The sequence below is a fragment of the Notamacropus eugenii genome, chromosome 1 (genome assembly GCF_028372415.1).
Source record: "Notamacropus eugenii isolate mMacEug1 chromosome 1, mMacEug1.pri_v2, whole genome shotgun sequence".
NCBI lineage: Eukaryota > Metazoa > Chordata > Mammalia > Diprotodontia > Macropodidae > Notamacropus > Notamacropus eugenii.
The window spans coordinates 124,547,393-124,567,468 of record NC_092872.1 but is presented as its reverse complement, the minus strand read 5'-3'; the positions used below and the strand labels follow the sequence as shown (position 1 = coordinate 124,567,468).

Genomic DNA, 20,076 nt, shown 5'->3' with positions numbered 1-20,076 from the left:
TTGATTCTGTTGGTAGGAAACTGAATCCTGGGTACACTGCTCAACTATGTGCTTTCTACATGGGCAGAAGGACAGGGCTTTAGAAGCTTAAAATTACACTAAGACTTCTGAGATGTGCTTCCCTGGGTGGGAGTAAGATGGAGGAGAAAAGGAAGAAATCTAATATGTAGGAAGACCAAGTAGAAGTAATTTTTTAATAAATTGGCTATCAGAGCCTTGAAATGCAGAGGCTCTGCACATGGACAAAATGAAAGGGGAATGTAGATACTGTGAAAAAGGATCATTCAATCAAGACAGGATCAACTGAAATAGAGAGCAGTGGGAATACGAACCTATTCCTGGGGAATAGGAACGGGATCTGGATCTGGGAGGTCATGCTCTTTAACACAGCAAGGGAGATCTCTGTAACCTGGGACTTGGAGTGCTGCTCAGAGTAGTCATGTTGAAGCGTGAGCTGCATATTGACTTAGAAAACCACAAAGCAACATTATCTATGCCATGTGGTATTTTTAAAAAACATTTCCCAATTACATTTTAATTTGTTTAAGGCAGGAAGTTGCAGCAAGAGAGTTTGACACCTCTGGCCTAGAGGACTAAGAGGTTTAGAACCAGGCACAAAACCAGGATATATCGGAGTTGGAACTTGAACCCATATCTTTCTTTGCTCAGAGGCCAGCTTTCTATCCACAATGCACTCTATTTTTCTGAAGCAGGTACGTGATGCTTCAGATAGAGCACTGGGTATAGAGTGAGGAAGATGAATTCAAATCTAGCCTCAGACATTTAATAGCTGTGTGACCCTGGGACAAGTCATTTACCCTCTACTTGCCTCAGTGTCCTCAATTTTAAAATGGGTGTAATATTAGACCCTACTTTGCAGAGTTGTTGTGAGGAGCAAAGGAGATAATAACTGTGAAGTGTTCAGCACACAGTAGTACTATATAAAAGCTTGTTCCCTTTCTTTAACCCTTCCCCCTCTGCCACGGCTGTTTCACATGATCCTAGCATCTCTTTTTCACACTAACAGAATCATAAGATGACTCTGCAGAAAACAGTCATGAAGACCCCTCAGTCCAGTTCCTTTATTTGAGAAAGGCAGGGACTTGCCAGGGTTTCCTGGCTCAAAGGTGAGGTCTCCAGATTCACACCACCAGCACTGCTTCTCTGGTACCATTATATCAGACTGAAAGCATGCACCCTTCACCTGTGAGCCACTGAGAGCAGCCTCCCCTCCTCCCCCCTTTTTTGGCTTTTCTTTCTATCGTCATGCTTTTCCACCGTGCTTGGTACACAGAAGGCACTTAATGAAAGCTTACTGACTTGACATCCTATGAACAATTCCTACACTACAAAAAAAACAGAGAGTGATACATGCTTATCAGTTTCAATCAAGATACCAGCAGGTTTTGCTTAACTGTCTTAGGGAAATAGATTCTGTATGGTAAGGTAATATTGTTCCAAATAAAGGTATATCTATGAAAAGGGTGAAAAAACCAAAAAACCAAAACAAAACACAACATATACAAAATATGTTGAGCTGGAAGAAACCCTAGAGATTAAGTCTAGCCTCTCAGTTTACAGATGGAAAAACTGAGGTTGGCAAAGGTTAAGGGACAATTGCTGAGTCACAAAATTACTAAGTAACAGTTGGGATCTGGAGCCAGACCAGTAGGTTCCATAGCCACTGGTGGTTCCATGCCAGCACACTCTGCTTCTGCTATCTGTGCTAGGTGAGTCACAGATTAGAACAGATGTTAATTGCCTCTGATGAGTTCAGTCTCAGACAAACAATGCTCCTGAGACCAGAGGAAGAGGCACACTGCTCATAAGAATCAGAGCCAAAATTCAAACCCAAGCCTCCTGACTTGTACAGTACTCTTTCCCCAATATATCTCACCCCCTCACACATATTTGCAGGGTCCTGATCAGCCCACAAGAAGAGTAAAATAGAAAACTGTCAGCACACACTTCAAAAGAACACAAGAGACAAAATATGGCAGAATGGAACAGCCCGACAAACACACAGCTCACCTTCACGAGGAAAAAGGAGACGCCGTACGTCCGGAGAGAACGCGCGAGTTTTACGTATTTCACCTTGGCTTCTATTTCCGACATCTCACCACAGTTTTTGTGCTCCTGAAAGAGTACAAGATCCCGGGGGAAAGTTACTGCCTCCTTCCAGTAGGAACCATTTGAGCAATCGCTATGGCACATTAGGAAAACGTACACATGAGATCCAATTCATCAAGAAAACAGAGGGGCCATAAGGACAGAGGACCTGGAAATTTCTACAGAGGCTGATAGCCTAGGGATGTCAAGGAAGGCTATCGTTTCTTTCTGTTTTTTAGCTTATTCTTTTAAAAACTGTGAACTAAGAAAACATCAAATAAAATGCACATTTCTATGGACACAATAGAACAGAAAAAGAGGATTATATATGAAATTGAAGATGTTATGAATACCTTGTTCTTCTTTTAAAATATGTAATAAATTCAACATGCAGCTATCAAATCTATCCTGCCTGTCTGTGATGCTTTCTTGTCTTCCTTCTGTTTTCTTCTATATAGTTTTAAGTGCATTTTATGCTTTTTTTCTTCTCTATATGTGCTCTCTCCTCCTCACATCCCCCATGAGGGAGGGGGAAATAAAAGGAGGATTATCATTTTGATATACTACTGAAGGTCCCCTCCCTCCCTCTCTTCTACCTTTCTCATGTTTACCTTCCTTTTGATCCTAGGTCTCTGTGTCTCACCCAGACTGGAAGGACTTCAGCCCCTCACAGACCTGAGAGCAATACTGATCGGTATAGAAATTTTAACTTGCTCCACATTTCCCACTGGGACAGTTTTCCCCTCCTCAGACACTGTGGTGTTCTCTGCTCCTGGGGGCTCATAATTGGTGCTATATTTAGTATGTGCACCCAACTGGTTTTAGCCTTACTAAAGCTCAGAACTCAAGTCAAGTGATCCATCAGCCTCAGCCTCCCCAGCAGGTGGGTCTATAGGCATGCGCCAACCACGCCAGGCCTTAAGGTACAAGAACGACTAAAAGAAAATGGTTGGCATAGATCATGCAGTTATATTTTTAAGAAACCTGACACCAACAGGAGGTGTAAAAATGGTATGTTTCCTGACATTTTACATGCTTGGAATCCAAGACTAAAAACGATGTCTAGATAGGAATCTTGGAATGAACATTTCAAAGCAAAGATAATCGTAAGCTCCCAACAGTCCCCGCTGAAGAGATTCTTCTGTGGTAACCCAGGAAATGAATTAAACTTTGACTTTTAAAATACATGTCTAGCCTAGGGGCGAGTGATCAGAAATGGGCCTGTGACATCACTGACTAATATAGGGAACACCCTGGTAAGAATATTCCTCTATCAATATAGGTCAGCATATTCTCTGCAACTTAGAGGCTTAGTGACCTGATTACTATGTACAGAGGGTAAGTGACTTGCTGAGGGTCACTGCTGCCATCATGGGTCAGAAGTCAGGTTTAACACAGGTTCTTCGGCTTCAACTGGCTTTCTGTGAACTATATCATGAACACTCTCCAAAATAATGGCTCCTGAATAAGGGTGTTGGCCAAAAGCAAATCAGTATGAAGAAGTGATAGGTAAAACATCATCTGCTGCACTGTGACTGCGAGTGAGAAGCTGGCTCAAAGTTAGGTATGAGTATGTTTGTCTGAGACCAAGTAACTAACCTTCAACTAAAATCTACCGATTAAGAAAATATATAAAGTAAACCTAAAGAAGAACTGACAGCTTCTTTACTCTTGAGCTATTGAAAATTAATGATATAAATTAGCTCCTTTTCTCTTGAGTGAATGATAATTAATGATATAAATTAGCTTCCTTACTTTTCAGCTAATGGTAATTTATGACATAAGTGGAAAGGATGCACAGGGTACAAAGTCAGGATGATAAAAAAGGCTTCTCAAGTAAAAACAGTTGAGAAAGGTATTCAGAGTAGAATATTAAGATAACGACATGTTCAGTACCTGAAATATTCTCTTTTCAGCTCCTCTTTGCTTGATATATTCTTTGGGCAGAAATTCCTTTAGACTGAGGGGAGAAAAATGGAAACTATTTAATATGTTGTGATGGATACAATAAAAGAGAAAAGGACCATTCGCAAAACTTCAAAGTCAAGGCCCCACACCCCAATTCCATCTGTTCCCTACTAGTCTTGGTTCAATTCAATTAAAAAAATTAATTATGTACTGTGTTCCAGTACATGGGATACAAAGTTGAAAAACAAAATGGTAACTCACACTTCAAGGAGCTTATTAACATAATAAAAGATGGAAAAGTGGGGAAAAGGGAAATAAGATATATACACAAATAAACAGAATACAAGTTAGAATGGGAGAATAAAAGAAACAAATTGTCCAAGTCTGAAGAAAGATGGATTTTAGCAGAGGACAGGAATGGGCGGGGGGGGGGGGGGGGGTTGGAGGAGTCAAGAAAGGCTTCATGGAAGAGGGCAGCTGGGCTGGTCTTTCAACAAGATGAGGATTTCAATAGGTGAAAGAAGCAAATATATAGTGTCAGATCTCTGAACCAGGAAGATTATGTTAGGTACCTACATTTAAGATAGATTAGAGAAAATAGAGCGGAGGGAGGGAGACCTATTAGGAGGCTTTTATATAACACTCTATACAACATTTAATGAGTTCTGCTGATGAGTGGAGAAGAGGGAAAGAATATAAATGAAACTGTGATTCATTTAATAGTTAGCCATGGCACATAATGCCCTGGAACCAGGTCACAAATTTTAAAAAACTGCCTTACACAGTCAAACCACACTCAATAAAGGAAAACCACTTCTTGAATCCATTATGACAAATATACATGCTTCCTTATGCTTCATTCCTTTTTGTAGACAAGGGATAAGTAAATCAGTTCTTTCCCGGAACTTTCAAACTTCCCACTTGTAAACAACACAACACTCCAACCACGTGAAAAAAAATCCAATTCAGCCCAAAGATGAGCCCGAGGAAAACCTAAACTTGTAAGAGAGCCACAGTTCAGAAGTCTTAGCCATGCTCTGTTACATTCCTAGACAGCATGAAGGTTTACAAAGAATACTTCACTAGCCAAAGTTGTTCAGTGTTTGAAACCAAATGTAAAAATGTATTCAGAATAGGGCTTTTAATTTTTGAGAAAAGAGATTTGGCCAAGTGCACTTGTTTTTCTCATTGTTATCCCCATTTACAGATAGGGAAAAATGAGATTTTGGTTTAGTTCTTACCTATTCATATAGCCTCTAACTTAATTCAGGGCATCATCAACTCTTATGCAGACTACTGCAATAACCTCCTAGTCACGCATACTTTCACTTTCCAATCCATCCTCCCCATAGCTCCCATACCAATATTCTAGAACTCCAGACTGGATATGTCACTCCCTCTGCTCAAAAAATGTTCAACGGCTCCCTACAGGATAAAATTCACAATCCTTAGCCTGGCATTTAAAACCTTCTATCTACCTTTCCAATCATTTCCCATTATTTTTCATTCCAGTCAAACTAGGCTTCTAACTATCCCTTGTACTAGTCTTTCTATCTCCTACCTCTTAGATTTTGAACAACTGTTCTCCACAGTCTAGAATGCACTCTCCTCCCCTCTGCCTCATTAGAATTCAGAGCTTCCAGGCACAGTGCAGCTGTCACTGGGTCTTTCCTCCTCTTTCCCAACAAACCTCCTCCATTATTACTCCCCAGTGTCTGCCGGAATTATTTTCTATTCCTTTACATAGTCTTTATGTTTACCTGTGAGCTTGCTGTGTCCTCCCCCAGTATGCTCCTTTAAGGAACAAACTTGTGTTTTTGTGCTTGTACAATCCAACCCTGGCACATGATAGGTACTATTTACATAATAGGTACTTAATGTTTGCTGAACTGAATATAGTCTGACATCGGATCGATACTAATTTCTCATTCTGGCAGCATACTTCCATTGTTTAATGCAGGCTTAGGGAACAAGAACTTTTCTGGTTATCCTAACCACTCATTTTTCATCCCTGAGATGGCTTCTCTTACTGCTTTCATCCCTAAACACTGGTGTTCTCCCTTCTCCCCCCTGCAAGGCCTTTTCTTGGTCTTCTACTAGTTTCTGTATAAATTCTCTTTTGGAAATCAGTCATTCTCAAGACTTCACCTATTCTTCTGTCTACGTACATAACCTCCAAATTTATCTCCAACTCTGATCTTTCCTCCCAGTTACAGACTCACACTTCCAATTTCCTTTTGGATACTACCACCTGAATGTGCCACAGGCAACTCAAATCTAACATGACAGAGAGGTAACATCTGATTTTTCTCCCTAAAGCTGTTTCTCCTTCTAACCTCCCTATTTCTGCTAATGATTCTACCATGTAGGTGATACCTCCCAACATTCAGAGGTGTATCTTGACATCTTTGACTCCTTCCTCTCAATCATTTACCAGATCCAAGTTAAAAAGAAGTAAAACGAGGCGTATCACGTTGAGTCTCTAGCTCTAACATTTATCATATCCTTTCTGCTCCCCTTACTGCCACTTGAACATAGGCTCTTCTTGCAATAACCTTGGATTAACAGAACAGCCTACTAACTGGTATTCTTAATGTATTTTGTGGGGGCTTTATTTGGGAAGTGTCTGCCACGTCAAAGTTTTTTTTAATAAGTAAACTTATCATGTATTACACATTATAATTATCTGTGTTAGTGGCTTGACGGACAGTAAGATTCATCATAGGAACTGAATCTTAACAGTATTTTTATACACGCTCTCAGGTCCTTACGCAGGCATACAACAAAAGTTTTTTCAATGAATGAATCAAGGACTGATCCAATAAAATAGCCCTAAGCATTTTTAAGGAATATGTTCCTGATGCTTTAAATTATAGGATCATTGATTTAAAATTGGAAAGGACTTTAGAAGGTCATCTAAACCAGCACTTCTTCATCTATGGGGTCGCATAACTGATTGGGGGGAGGGGTGTAGTGAAAATTTAGTAACAATAAAAGGTTTCTGTGTACCTATTTTATATACCTATATACCCAGGGTCGCATAAAAATTTCTCAGGTGAATGAGGGTCACAAGTGGAAAAAGCTGAAGGAGCCCTGATCTAAATCAACCTGCTAATTTTACAGTGACAAGAAGTGAGTCCCAGAGAGCCCCTGCAGTCCTCAACAATCCATTCTCCACAGGCTGTCAAGTCAATACCCTAAAGCAAAGGTCTAACCATGCCGCTTCTCTGCTCAGGTGTACAGCTGGAAATGGTTGTGATGCAAATACATAAGACAACAAGAAAACGATTAAAAGTGAACAGGCCTGGCCTTTCAAAGGGCCTAGTCTAGCCTTAACTTCCCAAGTCAGCTGCAGTATATAATCACTGACAAGAAGCTGAGGCATATTTTTAGAAAGTTTTCAAGTTCCCATGCCCCTCCCAACCCTATAGATTCTTCTAGTACCAAACTTTTGTCAGATTGAAACACAGGAGGTGGACAGAAATGATACCAAATGGCTAAGCAAGTCCATTAGGACCAAAATGCCCAGCTCCCTATCAAATTCTTCATTAGACTGACAGAATATTCCTTCAGACTTGCAAAGTAGATGTCATATGCCTGATGTTTTAACACATAGCTCTCTATGTACTCACTTAAAGAATACCACATATGTCTTTTATTCTCCTTGGGAAGTCAGAAAATTATAATCTGGGTCCTTTTCATAAAAGCACATCAACAATCAGACCACCTACCATTACTCTTCTGCCAGCTAGCACTGCAGTAGTTCCGGCCTGGTTACTGTTTTGATTACCGAGCCTGGTTTCCAAAGGCATATAAGAGACTGGGACTCATATCCAGCTGAAATCCATCAGCTAAAATGACAAGCTTCATCCTAAAAAATGGGTTAGATCGCCAAATCCAATTGGACAATTTTCTCCTAAGTAGGACACCTATTTGTGAAAAGCATACCTTCCACTATCTCCTCCTGTTTTCTTTCAACAAAATGGAAACTATACATTTTGCAGCATTACAGATTAGAAGCTGGAAGGGACCTCAGGAGCCTTCTATCACAACCCTATCATTTTGCAGATGAGGAAACTGAGGCAGAAGTTACTTGCCCAAGATCACACAGGTAATAAGCATCAGAGGTGGGATTTCCACACAACACATGCACACTCACAGTCTGGATCTGTGAGGCCAAGCCACACATTCCTATCTCTCCTAAAACTTCCCTTCCGTATTCTCATTTGCAAACTCCATACTACCTAAAAAATCTCCTAGTCAAGTCCCTAAGACTATACCAGCAGCCTTTCCTCAGTCTGCTCCTGCTAAATGCCTTGGATAGCGTAAGCCCTGGGAAGAAGTCTGTCCCTGAGCTATTTCCACAACCTCAGCACAACGGAAGAATTACAAAGGAGTGGTCCCCACACTAAAGGTGGTATCACCGTGCTCCCTCAGCCTCCACCCTGGGATATATCTCTCTCACTTTATTTACTCTCCTGACACGTGGCAACAGGTTATAATGTCATGGGAGATGGCACAGTAAAAGGCCATCAGACTTGCAGCCTAGACCTGACCAGAGACCTGAGTTAGATTCACATTGTCTATCTTCATTAACTGTGGGAGTAGGGGCCACTCCATGACACTTCTCAAAGTCATCTGTACTTAACTGAGTAACAGACTACACACCTCACAGGCTTGTTAGGTCAAATGAGGGATATCTATAGTTATCACTTCCACACTGTGACTCTCCCTGTTGCAGTTTCAAAATACAGCTCGCTGGCATAAGAAATTAAATGGGAATTTTGGGGGAGTTTCGTGGGACCACAGATGACATGCAAAGGCCAATGGACAACACAGAAAAAGTTTAGAAACTCAGAAATGCATAAAATATATGTATAGTATTGTATAATATCAACATAGTTTCTCTTTTAAGACCATAATAATTTATATTTCTTCTCAGGTACAAAGGGAGGACCACAAAATTTTACATGGATTTCTCAGATCATGGGGGGCATCACACCCTTAAACCCCACAATGTAGAAAGGGTTAAGTCTAATGCGTTTAGTTGTGGTTCAAAAGTTACAAAACTGGGGGGGTGGAGCCAATATGGCGGAGTGAAAGCAAGGATTCACCTAAGCTCCTGGACAAACTCCCCTGGATACCTCTGAAAGGAGAATCTGACCAAACTTTGGAGGTGCGGAATCCAGTGGGTGACAGACTTTGACGGATCCGGAGCCCAGGTTAGACTGGAAGGTCCATGGGAAGGATCTGTTCCGCGGGGGTGAGCCCCCAGCGCACAGCGCAGCACGGTCAGCGCAGCAGGGCAGAAGGGACCTGAGAAACCTGAGAGCGGCGGGCGGAACCAGCGGAGCAGGAGACAAGCCAAACCGAGCCCGTGAGAGCCGCTGAGCGCCAGATATCAGCGCAGCAGCCTTTGAAACCTTCAGCCTGAAGACTAAACTTCGGTAAGTCACCTACTTGAACTTCCGGGAGCCAGGATGGTGGAGTGATCAGTAAATGCTCTCTCCTCCCCACTGATGACCGTGAAAGAACCATAAAATATTTCCCCAGAAAAATCCTGGATCAGCAGGAACAGCAGAAGGGGGCAAATAGTCTCATAACACCAGAGGCTAGGAAAATAGCAAAGGGGGATTCTCCCTACTGTGGCGGAGGCAATCCGGAAGGACAGAGGACCCAGGACAGAGAAAATTCGCACTGAGACCCAGGCAAGCCTCAGCGCTGGGAGAAGAGCCCCAGGTGGGGTGGGAACACGCATTAGCATCTAGGCGTGCCTCAGCCCTCCAGGGGAAAAGGGAAGACAATAGGAAAGCTGGGATCACCATCCCCTGACCTTGCCTTTGCCTCAGGTCAGCTGAGGAGATCTCCTGTGACCAGACCACTCCTCCCACACACCTAACAAGCTAACTCCAGGGCTGATCTGGGAAAGAAAAAACAAAAACCTGCTTTTGGCTTCTTCACACATCAGCTCAACACAAAGTTCTGTACCTTCTGACTGAAAGAACCAGAAGCTACAACACTCAGCCAACATCATGAATAGGAAAAAGCAGACGAAAAGTGAAAAAAACCATAGAATCTTTCTATGGGGATAAAGACCAAAACACAAACACCAAAGAGGTCAGAGCTGAGACTGTACTTCCATCTGAAACTTCAGAAGGGACTATGAATTTCTCACAAGCACAACTAGCTTTCCTGGAACAGCTGAAGAAGGAAATGGAAGAAAAACTGGCCAATGATTTTAAAATTATAAAAAAAGAATTCACTGATGAGAACATCACTTTGAAAAGGAAAACTGAACAAATGGAAAAGGAAGTTCAAAAATTAACTGGAGAAAATAATTCCCTAAAAGGAAGAGTTAATCAAATGGAAAAGGAAACCCAAAACCTAATTGGGGAAATTGATCAAATGGAAAAGGAAACACAAAACCTAACTGGGAAAATTGGTCGAATGGAAAAGGAAGTACAAAAATTAAATGGAGAAAATAGCTCCTTAAAGGGAAAAATTGGTCAGATAGAAAAGGAGATGCAAAAGTTAACTGAAGAAAACAATACGATGAAGATTAGAATTGGGCAAGTAGAAACTAATGACTCAATGAGGCAACAAGAATCAGTCAAACAAAATCTAAAGAATGAAAAGATAGAAGAAAATGTAAAATATTTAATTGGAAAAACAACTGACCTGGAAAATAGATCCAGGAGAGAAAATTTAAGAATTATTGGCCTGCCAGAAACCCATGATGAAGAAAAGAGTCTGGACAATATCTTTCAGGAAATCATCGAGGAAAACTGCCCAGAAGTACTAGACTCAGAGGGCAAAATAGTCATCGAAAGAATCCACCGTTCCCCTCCCGAAAGGGATCCCAAACTCAAAACCCCAAGAAATATCGTTACCAAATTCCAGAGCTATCAAGTGAAGGAGAAAATACTACAAGCAGCCAGAAAGAAACAATTCAAATATCAAGGACATACAGTCAGGATCACACAGGACCTTGCAGCTTCTACATTAAAAGATGGAAAGAACTGGAACCTAATATTCCGTAAGGCAAAGGAGTTGGGACTTCAACCAAAGATCAACTACCCAGCAAAGTTCAGCATAACATTTCAGGCAAGGAGAAAGTCATTCAATGAAATAAGGGATTTCCAGAGCTTCCTGACCAAAACACCAGAACTCAACAGACAATTTGATCTTCAAATGCAGGTCTCAAGAGAATCATAAAAAGGTAAACAGGGGGGAAAAAACAAAAACAAAAACTTGTTACTCAATTAGGGCAAACTGTTTACCTCCCTATAAGGGAAGATGATACCTGTTAATCTTGAGAACTGTGCAGCTATTATGATAAAAGGGATATACATAGAGGGAATGGGTATAAAGTAAATGATGTCATGTCAAAAATATGATTTAAGTATGAGAAGGGATTATAATAGGAGGTGTGAAAAGGAGGAAGCAGAAAATGGCAAATTACATCACAGGAAGAAGTACAAAACTATAGTAGAGGGAAGGAGGGGAGGGAGATGAGCATTGTTTGAGAGGTACTCTCATCTGATTTGTTTAAAGGAGGGAACAATAATCTTAAGTAGATAATCCTAACTAGCTCTATAGGTAGTAGGAGGGGAAGGGGGAAGACAGGGGAGGGAGGCTAAAAGGGAGGGAAGAAGCAATAAGAGTAAAGGGGAGTAAAAGGGAGGGGGGCTAAAAGAAGGAGGGGAAGGCTACAGGAGGAGGGGGAGAAAAGTGAATACTATTGAGGAGGGGAAGGGAGACGGGAGAACTAAAAGCACAAATGGTGGGAAAGAGGATGGAGGGAAATACACAGATTGTAATCATAACTGTGAATGTGAATGGAATGAACTCTCCCATAAAACGGAGACGGATAGCAGAATGGATTAAAAGCCATAATCCAACAATATGCTGCTTACAAGAAACACATTTGAAACGGGAGGATACACATAGGATAAAGGTCAAAGGATGGAGCAAAATATATTGTGCTTCAGCTCATGTAAGAAAGGCAGGAGTAGCAATCCTAATCTCAGACAAAGCAAAAGCAGAAATAGATCTAATCAAAAGGGATAAGGATGGAAACTATATCCTGCTAAAAGGCACCACAGACAATGAAGCAATATCATTACTAAACATGTATGCTCCAAGTGGTATAGCATCCAGATTCTTAGAGGAGAGGTTGGGGGAGTTGAAGGAAGAAATTGACAGCAAAACTATACTAGTGGGGGACCTCAACCTCCCCCTCTCTGAACTTGATAAATCTAACCTCAAAATAAACAAGAAAGAGGTTAAGGAGGTAAATAAAACTCTGGATAAGGTAGATATGATAGATCTTTGGAGAAAATTAAATGGGAATAGAAAGGAATATACCTTTTTTTCAGCAGTACATGGAACATTTACAAAAATTGACCATGTACTAGGACATAAAAATCTCACAGTCCAGTGCAGAAAGGTAGAGATAATCAATGCATCCTTCTCAGATCATAATGCAATAAAAATTACATGTAATAAAAGGCCATGGAAAGATAAACCAAAAATCAATTGGAAGCTAAATAATCTAATCCTAAAGAAGGGTTGGGTTAAAGAAGAAATCATAGAAACAATCAACAATTTCATTCAAGAGAATGACAATAGTGAGACAACATACCAAATCTTATGGGATACTGCAAAAGCAGTTATTAGGGGAAGTTTTATATCTTTGAATGCTTACATAAATAAAATAGAGAAAGAGGAGATCAATGACTTGGGCTTGAAGTTGAAAAAGCTAGAAAAAGTTACAAAACTGGTAAGTTAATAGATATAAGAATTTATATATTCAAATAACCATTATCTTTCAAAATGCTTACCCCAGGAGGATGCATTCTGGTTCAATGAAGTTATTACCTGTAACATTCTAAGACATCTTTTGAGGAATAAATTACCTTTACTTTTTTTTAGCATTCATTTATTTTTGTCATATTAAGTGACTTGCCTAGGATCACGTAGCTAGTGTCAAGTGTCTGAGGCCACATTTGAACTCAGGTCCTCTTGACTTCAGGACAGGAATTAATTACCTTTAGAATGTAACACAGTGTGGTGCAGGAGGAAGTAGATCTAAGCGTGGGGTCAGAAGGCCTGGTTTCAAAGTCCAGCTTTGCAATTTATTAACCTGTATGATACTGGGCAAGGTTCTTAACTGCTCTATCCCTTGGTTTTTTCATCTGTAAAATGGGAACACTGTTATTACTCATGCTACCTATCTCTCAGCGTCCCTTTGAGAAAAATGCTTTCCAAATGGCAAAGCATTTTATAAAGATTCTTTAAAAATACAACACATCTTTCTAAATACTACCAAGCTCCACATAGTACTGTCCTTGCCACTATCATTAATAAGTCTGCTCCAATGTCACAGGTGGATTCTTCCAGGTACAGAGGTATTAAGATGTAAGGTCAAAGAAAGTGAAAAATATGGAGTCAAGGCAGACACAGAGGTATATTTGTGGGAGTCTCATGTGTCCCTGTTCATGTCTAGGCCTTGGGATTATGGGGGGTTGGGAGAAAATGCTGGGAGGAGGGGATGGATACCATTACCCTCATAAGTATTATAGGATTACAGATTTAGAGCAGAAAGGGATCTCACAGATCATATAGTTGAACTCTCCCATTAGAGATAAGGAAACCGAGGCCTTCACCTATAATCCCTAAGTGACAGATTTTTTTTTTTACTCTCTCAGATATCTTTATTAGAAAGAAGACTGAAATGAAAGTGAGAAACTTGCATGGAAATGGCAATGGCAAAATTGGGTTAATAACCAAAGCATTTCTTCCTATGCATATTTCTGACAAACTCCAAGATCATTGGTGGTAAGGAATGGAAAGTAGAGATTTATATATACTCTAGAAAGTATAGAAATGACAGACTGACAGCTAGAGAGGAAGGGCCGAGGGATACCACAAACCAATAATGTTATGAATAGCTATAAATAAATGCTTATTATTTTAAATTGTCAAGAAAACAATTCTTGGTATCACCAGCAACCTGGTTCAATGCTTTTCAAGAAGAATCTGCTATGATGGGTATCATCCATATCAGCATTAAAAATATTTAATTTAGTGATGTTGATCAATCCTGCATAATCTATTGTTTTACTTGCAGACTTTTCTGTGACAATGTCAATACCAAAAATTCGATTTCTGATTGGAGAGCTTCATAAATGCTTTCCATGTCTTCTTCATTATAAAGTTCTAATTCTTTTTTAAGTCTTATACATTCAGGATCATTCTGAGGTTTTTCACTGATTCTGACATTTTCTTCCTCTAAAAATTTGGTGGTACATGTGGCTTCATGTACATTATTTTTAATGCTTTAAGTTTTCTCTGAAGAATAAATAATTCCTGCATCGATTCATTCTTTTGAAGCTGAAGTTCATTTAACTAGACACTCTGATGATCCATTGACTTTATTTCACTTTTCAAAATATTTTCCTATTTCTCTAAATCAGACATTTCAATCTTGACTTTTTCTTTAGTCAAAAGTTCTCTTTTATTTATTAATCCCTACTCATTATTGAAGTCTGTAATCTCCTTGGTAAATCTGTCTTCCTCTTCTGCTATTTTTTTCTTCATAGTCTCCTTCCAAGGTTGTGGTTGTGGTTTGTCCTCCGTTCTCAAAGAGAACCATGTCATCAGGGAGATGATGACATGACTTGCAGTTGACTGATTTGAGTGAGGAAGGGCTGTGCAAAGTCACCAGCTTCACTTTCCCCTCCAGAGCCATTTGGGTCCAGTGGCCAGATACGGATCAGAAGTGATGGCCCCCTAAACCATGGTTAAACCCTTAAACTATGGTTCCCCAACTCTACTGTCAATACTCTTTCTACAGGACCATGAATATATATGTAGTTTCATTTCTTTGTAAAGGCCTATTTAAAATTTTTAGAGTCTAAATTTTGGTTACCCAGAAATGTATTACTTGCAACATTATTCTGAAAGAATTAAATGACCTCCATTTTTTCCCCTCTTAATGTTTTCTAATGTCTTCTTTCATCAGAAACAATTAACTGTTTTTTTTAGGCAGAGTGTGTCAGAGTATATTGGCAATTATTCATCTTTGGAGTGTGTTTAATTATTGTAGATAGCTGCGAGTTAGATGGAACCATCTATCAATCAAGAGCATTTATTAAGTACTTATAAGACCCTGTGCTAAGTGTGGAGGATATACACATACATACATATAAACACATACATGTACACACATACATGCAGAGTAAAAATCATCCCAGCTCTCAAGGAACTTACACTATAGTTGGTGGGGTGGGATAACTGTCTATAAATAGGTATATACATTACCAGCTACATTGTATAGATATAAAATAACCTTAAAGAGGGGTCACTAATAAATTAAGTGGACTGGGAAAGGTCTTTTGAAAAATATGAGTTTTGAAGCCAGAGATTGTAAGAAACAGGTGATCAGAGGAAGCATGCCAGAAATAGAGGACAGACAGACAGCAATCAAGGCACAGTGATGGCACACACACGCACACACATATATACACACATGTACACATATACGTACTCACATACATACATGTATGTGGATGCGGATAAATATTTTTAAAAGAACCACAATCCAACCTTTCATGTGATGTCCTGCAAGGCAGAAAAAGCCAAATAGAGAGGCAGGAGATATTACAAGAGGGAAGAGATTACCTCTGGTTGGAGAACAGGGAGGGGAAGGAGATTAGGGAAAAGCTTTCACTCAGGGACTGCAAAATTCTACTCATTATCTTATGTGGCTAACAACTGACTCTAATGTCTATTCCCATAAAGAGTTCCATCAGTCTGTGCAACAATGGTAGTATTACTTAAGTAAATATAGATTCCAAAGACGATTACTTCAAAGGGCAGCTTCCCTTTGGATGTCAGCATCTGGAATGTTTGCTAAAATATTACTTCTTATTCCTTTATAGCAACTAGATAGGCATGAATGTGAAGACGTTGCTTAGAGCTGACCTGTGATTCTGTTGGTATGGAGAATTCCCCAACATGGAAACTCCTCTCTCAATGCAGATTAGGACCTTGCACCTTACAGTCTAAGAGAGCTGCCTGGGGGTACTAAGAAGTTAACTGATTTGTCCTTCTTCACAACCTGAGCATGTTATCAGGGGCTGAATTTGAACTCAGGCCATCTTTCTGATTCCAAGGCTGCTTCTCTATTCATTACTCTACAAATAATTCCAACAGAGTTCCAGAAAGGTCCAGAACCATGGACATGTCATTATAGTAGGTATTAAGGCTGCAATAAAGGTGATTACTTTAAAGGGCAGCATTCCATTGGATGTTAGCATCCTGCTATGTTTCCTAAGCAATCATTCTTATTATTTTGCAATAATCTGCATTAAGAAAATGGATCACTTTATCTGAACACAGAGACACAGGCCTACAAAAGCAATCTATGCAAGGCATTATAGCAAAATGAAGGAGACTGCATGTGGATGGATGTACTGGTAGTAGAGGTAGGGGAGTGACTGGAGTATCCAGGTAGTCAGGAAACTTCCTAGCACCAGGATAGGAAAGAAAAGAGAAGGGTCATACTGGATTAGAAGAAATGACAAAAAGGAAAATGACAATTGGTGGTGATGGGTACACACAGCAGGGTACTGTTATAGCCATGACAGAGTATAGGATAGGAATAAAGAATAAAATGGAGGCTTTCCAAAAAGTTTGTTCAGTCCCTAGATTTTGAATTTATGCCTCTACTTCAAAATTAATACATTTCACACTGAAACCATGTGGAGACCTTAAAGCAGGAGGCCTAATAATGAACTCTACATTCCCTAAGGGCTGGGACAAAATCTTATTTAAACTTTACATCCATCCCAACGATGAGTACAGAGCTTGACATGTGGCAGGTTCTTAATAATGAATTTGTTGAATATGAATGAATTTACACGTTTCTAGGGCCATTTGGGCTTGCCTTATAATTAAATGAACATGAATACTGCACACAGATCATGTTTGGCACAATTTAACACTGAATCTCAACCTTGCCTTCTGCATGACAATAAGTGGCACAATCTGAACCTTACATTGGTTAGACAGGCACAGAGTGAATTGCTATCAGGGAGAGGACACAGGAAACATGGTGACATAGAAAAACACTCTTGGGTCCTCAAAGAGAAGATTCTGCTAAGAAAACTTTACGCTACCCCAGCACCATCAATAAATAATAGCTGATAAAATGAGAATGCTGACAGTGAATCTGGGATTGGGGAAGTATGGAGAAAGAGGAGGAAGATGGTATATTAATCCAGAAACCAAAAAATTAATAGAATGATCTTCAGAAAAGTGGCTGTTATCCTCCCCTGCTCTCCCCCTGCCTTCCACATTGTCTAAGCTTCTATAAGGACCCCTGACTAAAGCCCCATCCTCCCAAAAGAAAAAAAAATGCTTTATCATATGCTCTAAAATAAAGCAATGGCCTCTAAATTATTCAAACAAAATCTCAAAGAGGAAAAACTCCAAAGAGGTTAAGGAGAGAAAATATACAGTTGAGCAGATGCCAAGGATAAAACCGATTTAAGACCTCTTACACTGTCAAAAGCTTTGCTCAGTCAACAACAAACTTGCTCAGAGTTTATAGTGAAAAGTTTCAAGTTCTGCCACTACCAGACATTCACAAAGAGAATTATTTTGTCTTGTAGGAAAATCACTATCAAAGCATGTTTAGACACCACGAGACGAAATGTAAACTGTGAGAGAAATTTCTTCTGCCTTCCCACATTTTCACAGCCAGACGAAAATCTCTAAGTGATCAAAAAAACCACTGCGGTCAGACAAGATGGGCAAACCATGCTAAGCGGCAGATCCTGTCCATTCTCACTCTACATCTCCAGTATTTGTTTCTTCCTTTCCATTTCCATTGCCATCACCCCAGTCTAGGTTCTGACTACTTCTTACCTGACCAATCACAACAGCCTAATAAATGGTTTTCCTGACTTTAAGTTCTTTTTTCTTATTGTTTTGCTTCTTGAAGGCAATTGGGTTTAAGTGACTTACACATTATCACACGGCTAGTAAGTATCTGAGATCAAATTTTAACTCAGGTCCTCCTGACTCTTGGGCTGGTGCTCTATCCACTGTGCCTCCTAGCTGCCCCTAACTTCATATTCTCTCGACAGTAATCCATCTTGCATACTACCAATGGATCAATCTTTTAAAAATCAACATTTTGAGTGTTATTTCCTATTCAAAAATACAATTCAGTGAAAATGTTACTATATACAGGGAATAAAGTAGGCAATATAGATGCAAATATGGAACAGGATACAGAACCTGCCCTCAAGCAGCTTAAAATCTCATAATAGGAGATAGGACAAATCCACAAAAATTAGTATAAGAATGAAGTGGATAGGAGTAAAGAAGTCTAGAAAAAAGTGCTTACATCTTGGGGGGAATTGAAGGAAATTCTTGAGGTTTCATGGAGAAGTTGGCACTTGAGTTGAACTGTAAAGGAAGAAAAGGATTTCAAGGACATAATGTATTACAGGAGTAGGGGAAAACATGTATAACAATGAGGATAGGCAAGTGCAGATTGAGACTAGAAGTACGGATTGGCTGGAATATAGAGTACATAAAGGGAAGTTTTATGATATTAGGTTGAAAACATTGGCAAAAGACAGATTATGAAGAGCACCGATTGCCAGGTTGTAAAGTTTGTGTTTTATTTTTAAAATAATAATAATATTCTATAAGTAATAAGTAATACCTCTACTATTCTATAAGTGGTTCTATCAGTATTCTGTAAGTAATAGGAACACTAAATGTTTAAGTAATGAAATGGTATGGTCAGATCTGTGCATTAAAAAAATTATTTTAGTAGTTATGTGGAAAAATGAATTGGAGAAGAGAAAATCTAGAGGAAGAAAAAGAATTTAGGAGATGGAAGCTCATGAGAGGCATATAAGGTCTAAACCTAGATGGTATAACTGTATATGGAGAGGGCAGGATGGATATGAGAGTTCAGAATTTGAACTGAGAGGACTTGACAAGTGATTACATAATCATGTATGTGGGTGGTGCTGGGGGAGCCAAGAGAGAGTGCAGTGACATCAAGATAATCACGTTCTAGCACCAAGATGGGAAAGAAGAGAGAGGTGTCACACTGGAATGGGAAAAAATGACAGGGAAAGGATGATGGCAAGATAGGATAGAGTCAAACAGAAGATTTCAAATGCCAGACAAATGAATCTGTATTTTATGACAGTACCTACCACATAGTAAGTGCTTTCAACTGACTGACTACAAAAAAAATTAATACAAGAGAATTTCACTAAGGCACGAAGCAATCTACAAATTACAGGGTGCTATGCATGAAAGACTAAGCAACACTTTATAGATAATGACTCAACTTTTACTAACAGATGAAATGCCTTCATTCTAAACAGAAAAGAGCTGTAGATCAGAGAATAATTTTTTTAATCAACTAAAATCCATGTTTTTCAAACACAGTAGTAGGTAGCCAGGGAACTAACAGCATTTATTATACTTTGCCAATTGAGATGTACACCTACAAAGTACAGATCTCTATCAAACTATGCCTGAGAAGCTGATTCTGGAGACCATGACATACCATGGTGTTTCAAGTTATGTCTAACAGAGCTTTTGTTCAGACAGCACATACACAGGTCTGTGAGGACACAGTATATAAAGACGCATATAAACATACACATGATGCTCATGGCATATTTCTGAAATTTATGCTAGTAAAGAGGATTTCCTGAATAACTCGACTACTTCCTTGAAGACTAGAATATACTATTAAGGAGAAAGTAGAGTTCATGTAGCTTCACAGTTTTCATTTAACTAAAACACTGAGCACATTCACAAGAATTACCACCTGTGTGGTATACACAAGGAAAAGACACAATCCAATATCAATGTTAAATGAAAATGCCTCATTACCTATGCAGGATTTAGTCTCAATTAAAAAGCAAATCAAATTCCTCAGGGAAAAAAACCCACACAGTAACAATAAGCTTATTTTAATTTGGAATCATAGTTGAAGCACATAATCTCCATGTT

At 39.5% G+C, this 20,076-nt stretch overlaps 1 protein-coding gene and 1 pseudogene across 11 annotated transcripts in view; both read right to left on the bottom strand.

The window, feature by feature from the left end:
* Positions 1-20,076, bottom strand: part of TLN2 (talin 2) — a 565,589-nt gene that overhangs the window by 217,920 nt on the left and 327,593 nt on the right. For all 11 annotated transcript variants that reach the window (XM_072612946.1, XM_072612883.1, XM_072612950.1 and 8 more), the window contains 2 exons: positions 4,006-4,069; positions 2,032-2,136 (listed from right to left, as the gene is read on the bottom strand). In XM_072612946.1, coding sequence (XP_072469047.1) covers positions 2,032-2,136; positions 4,006-4,069 — 169 coding nt within the window. The remainder of the gene's footprint in view (positions 1-2,031; positions 2,137-4,005; positions 4,070-20,076) is intronic.
* On the bottom strand, positions 12,544-18,472 carry LOC140506144 (coiled-coil domain-containing protein 172 pseudogene; annotated as a pseudogene).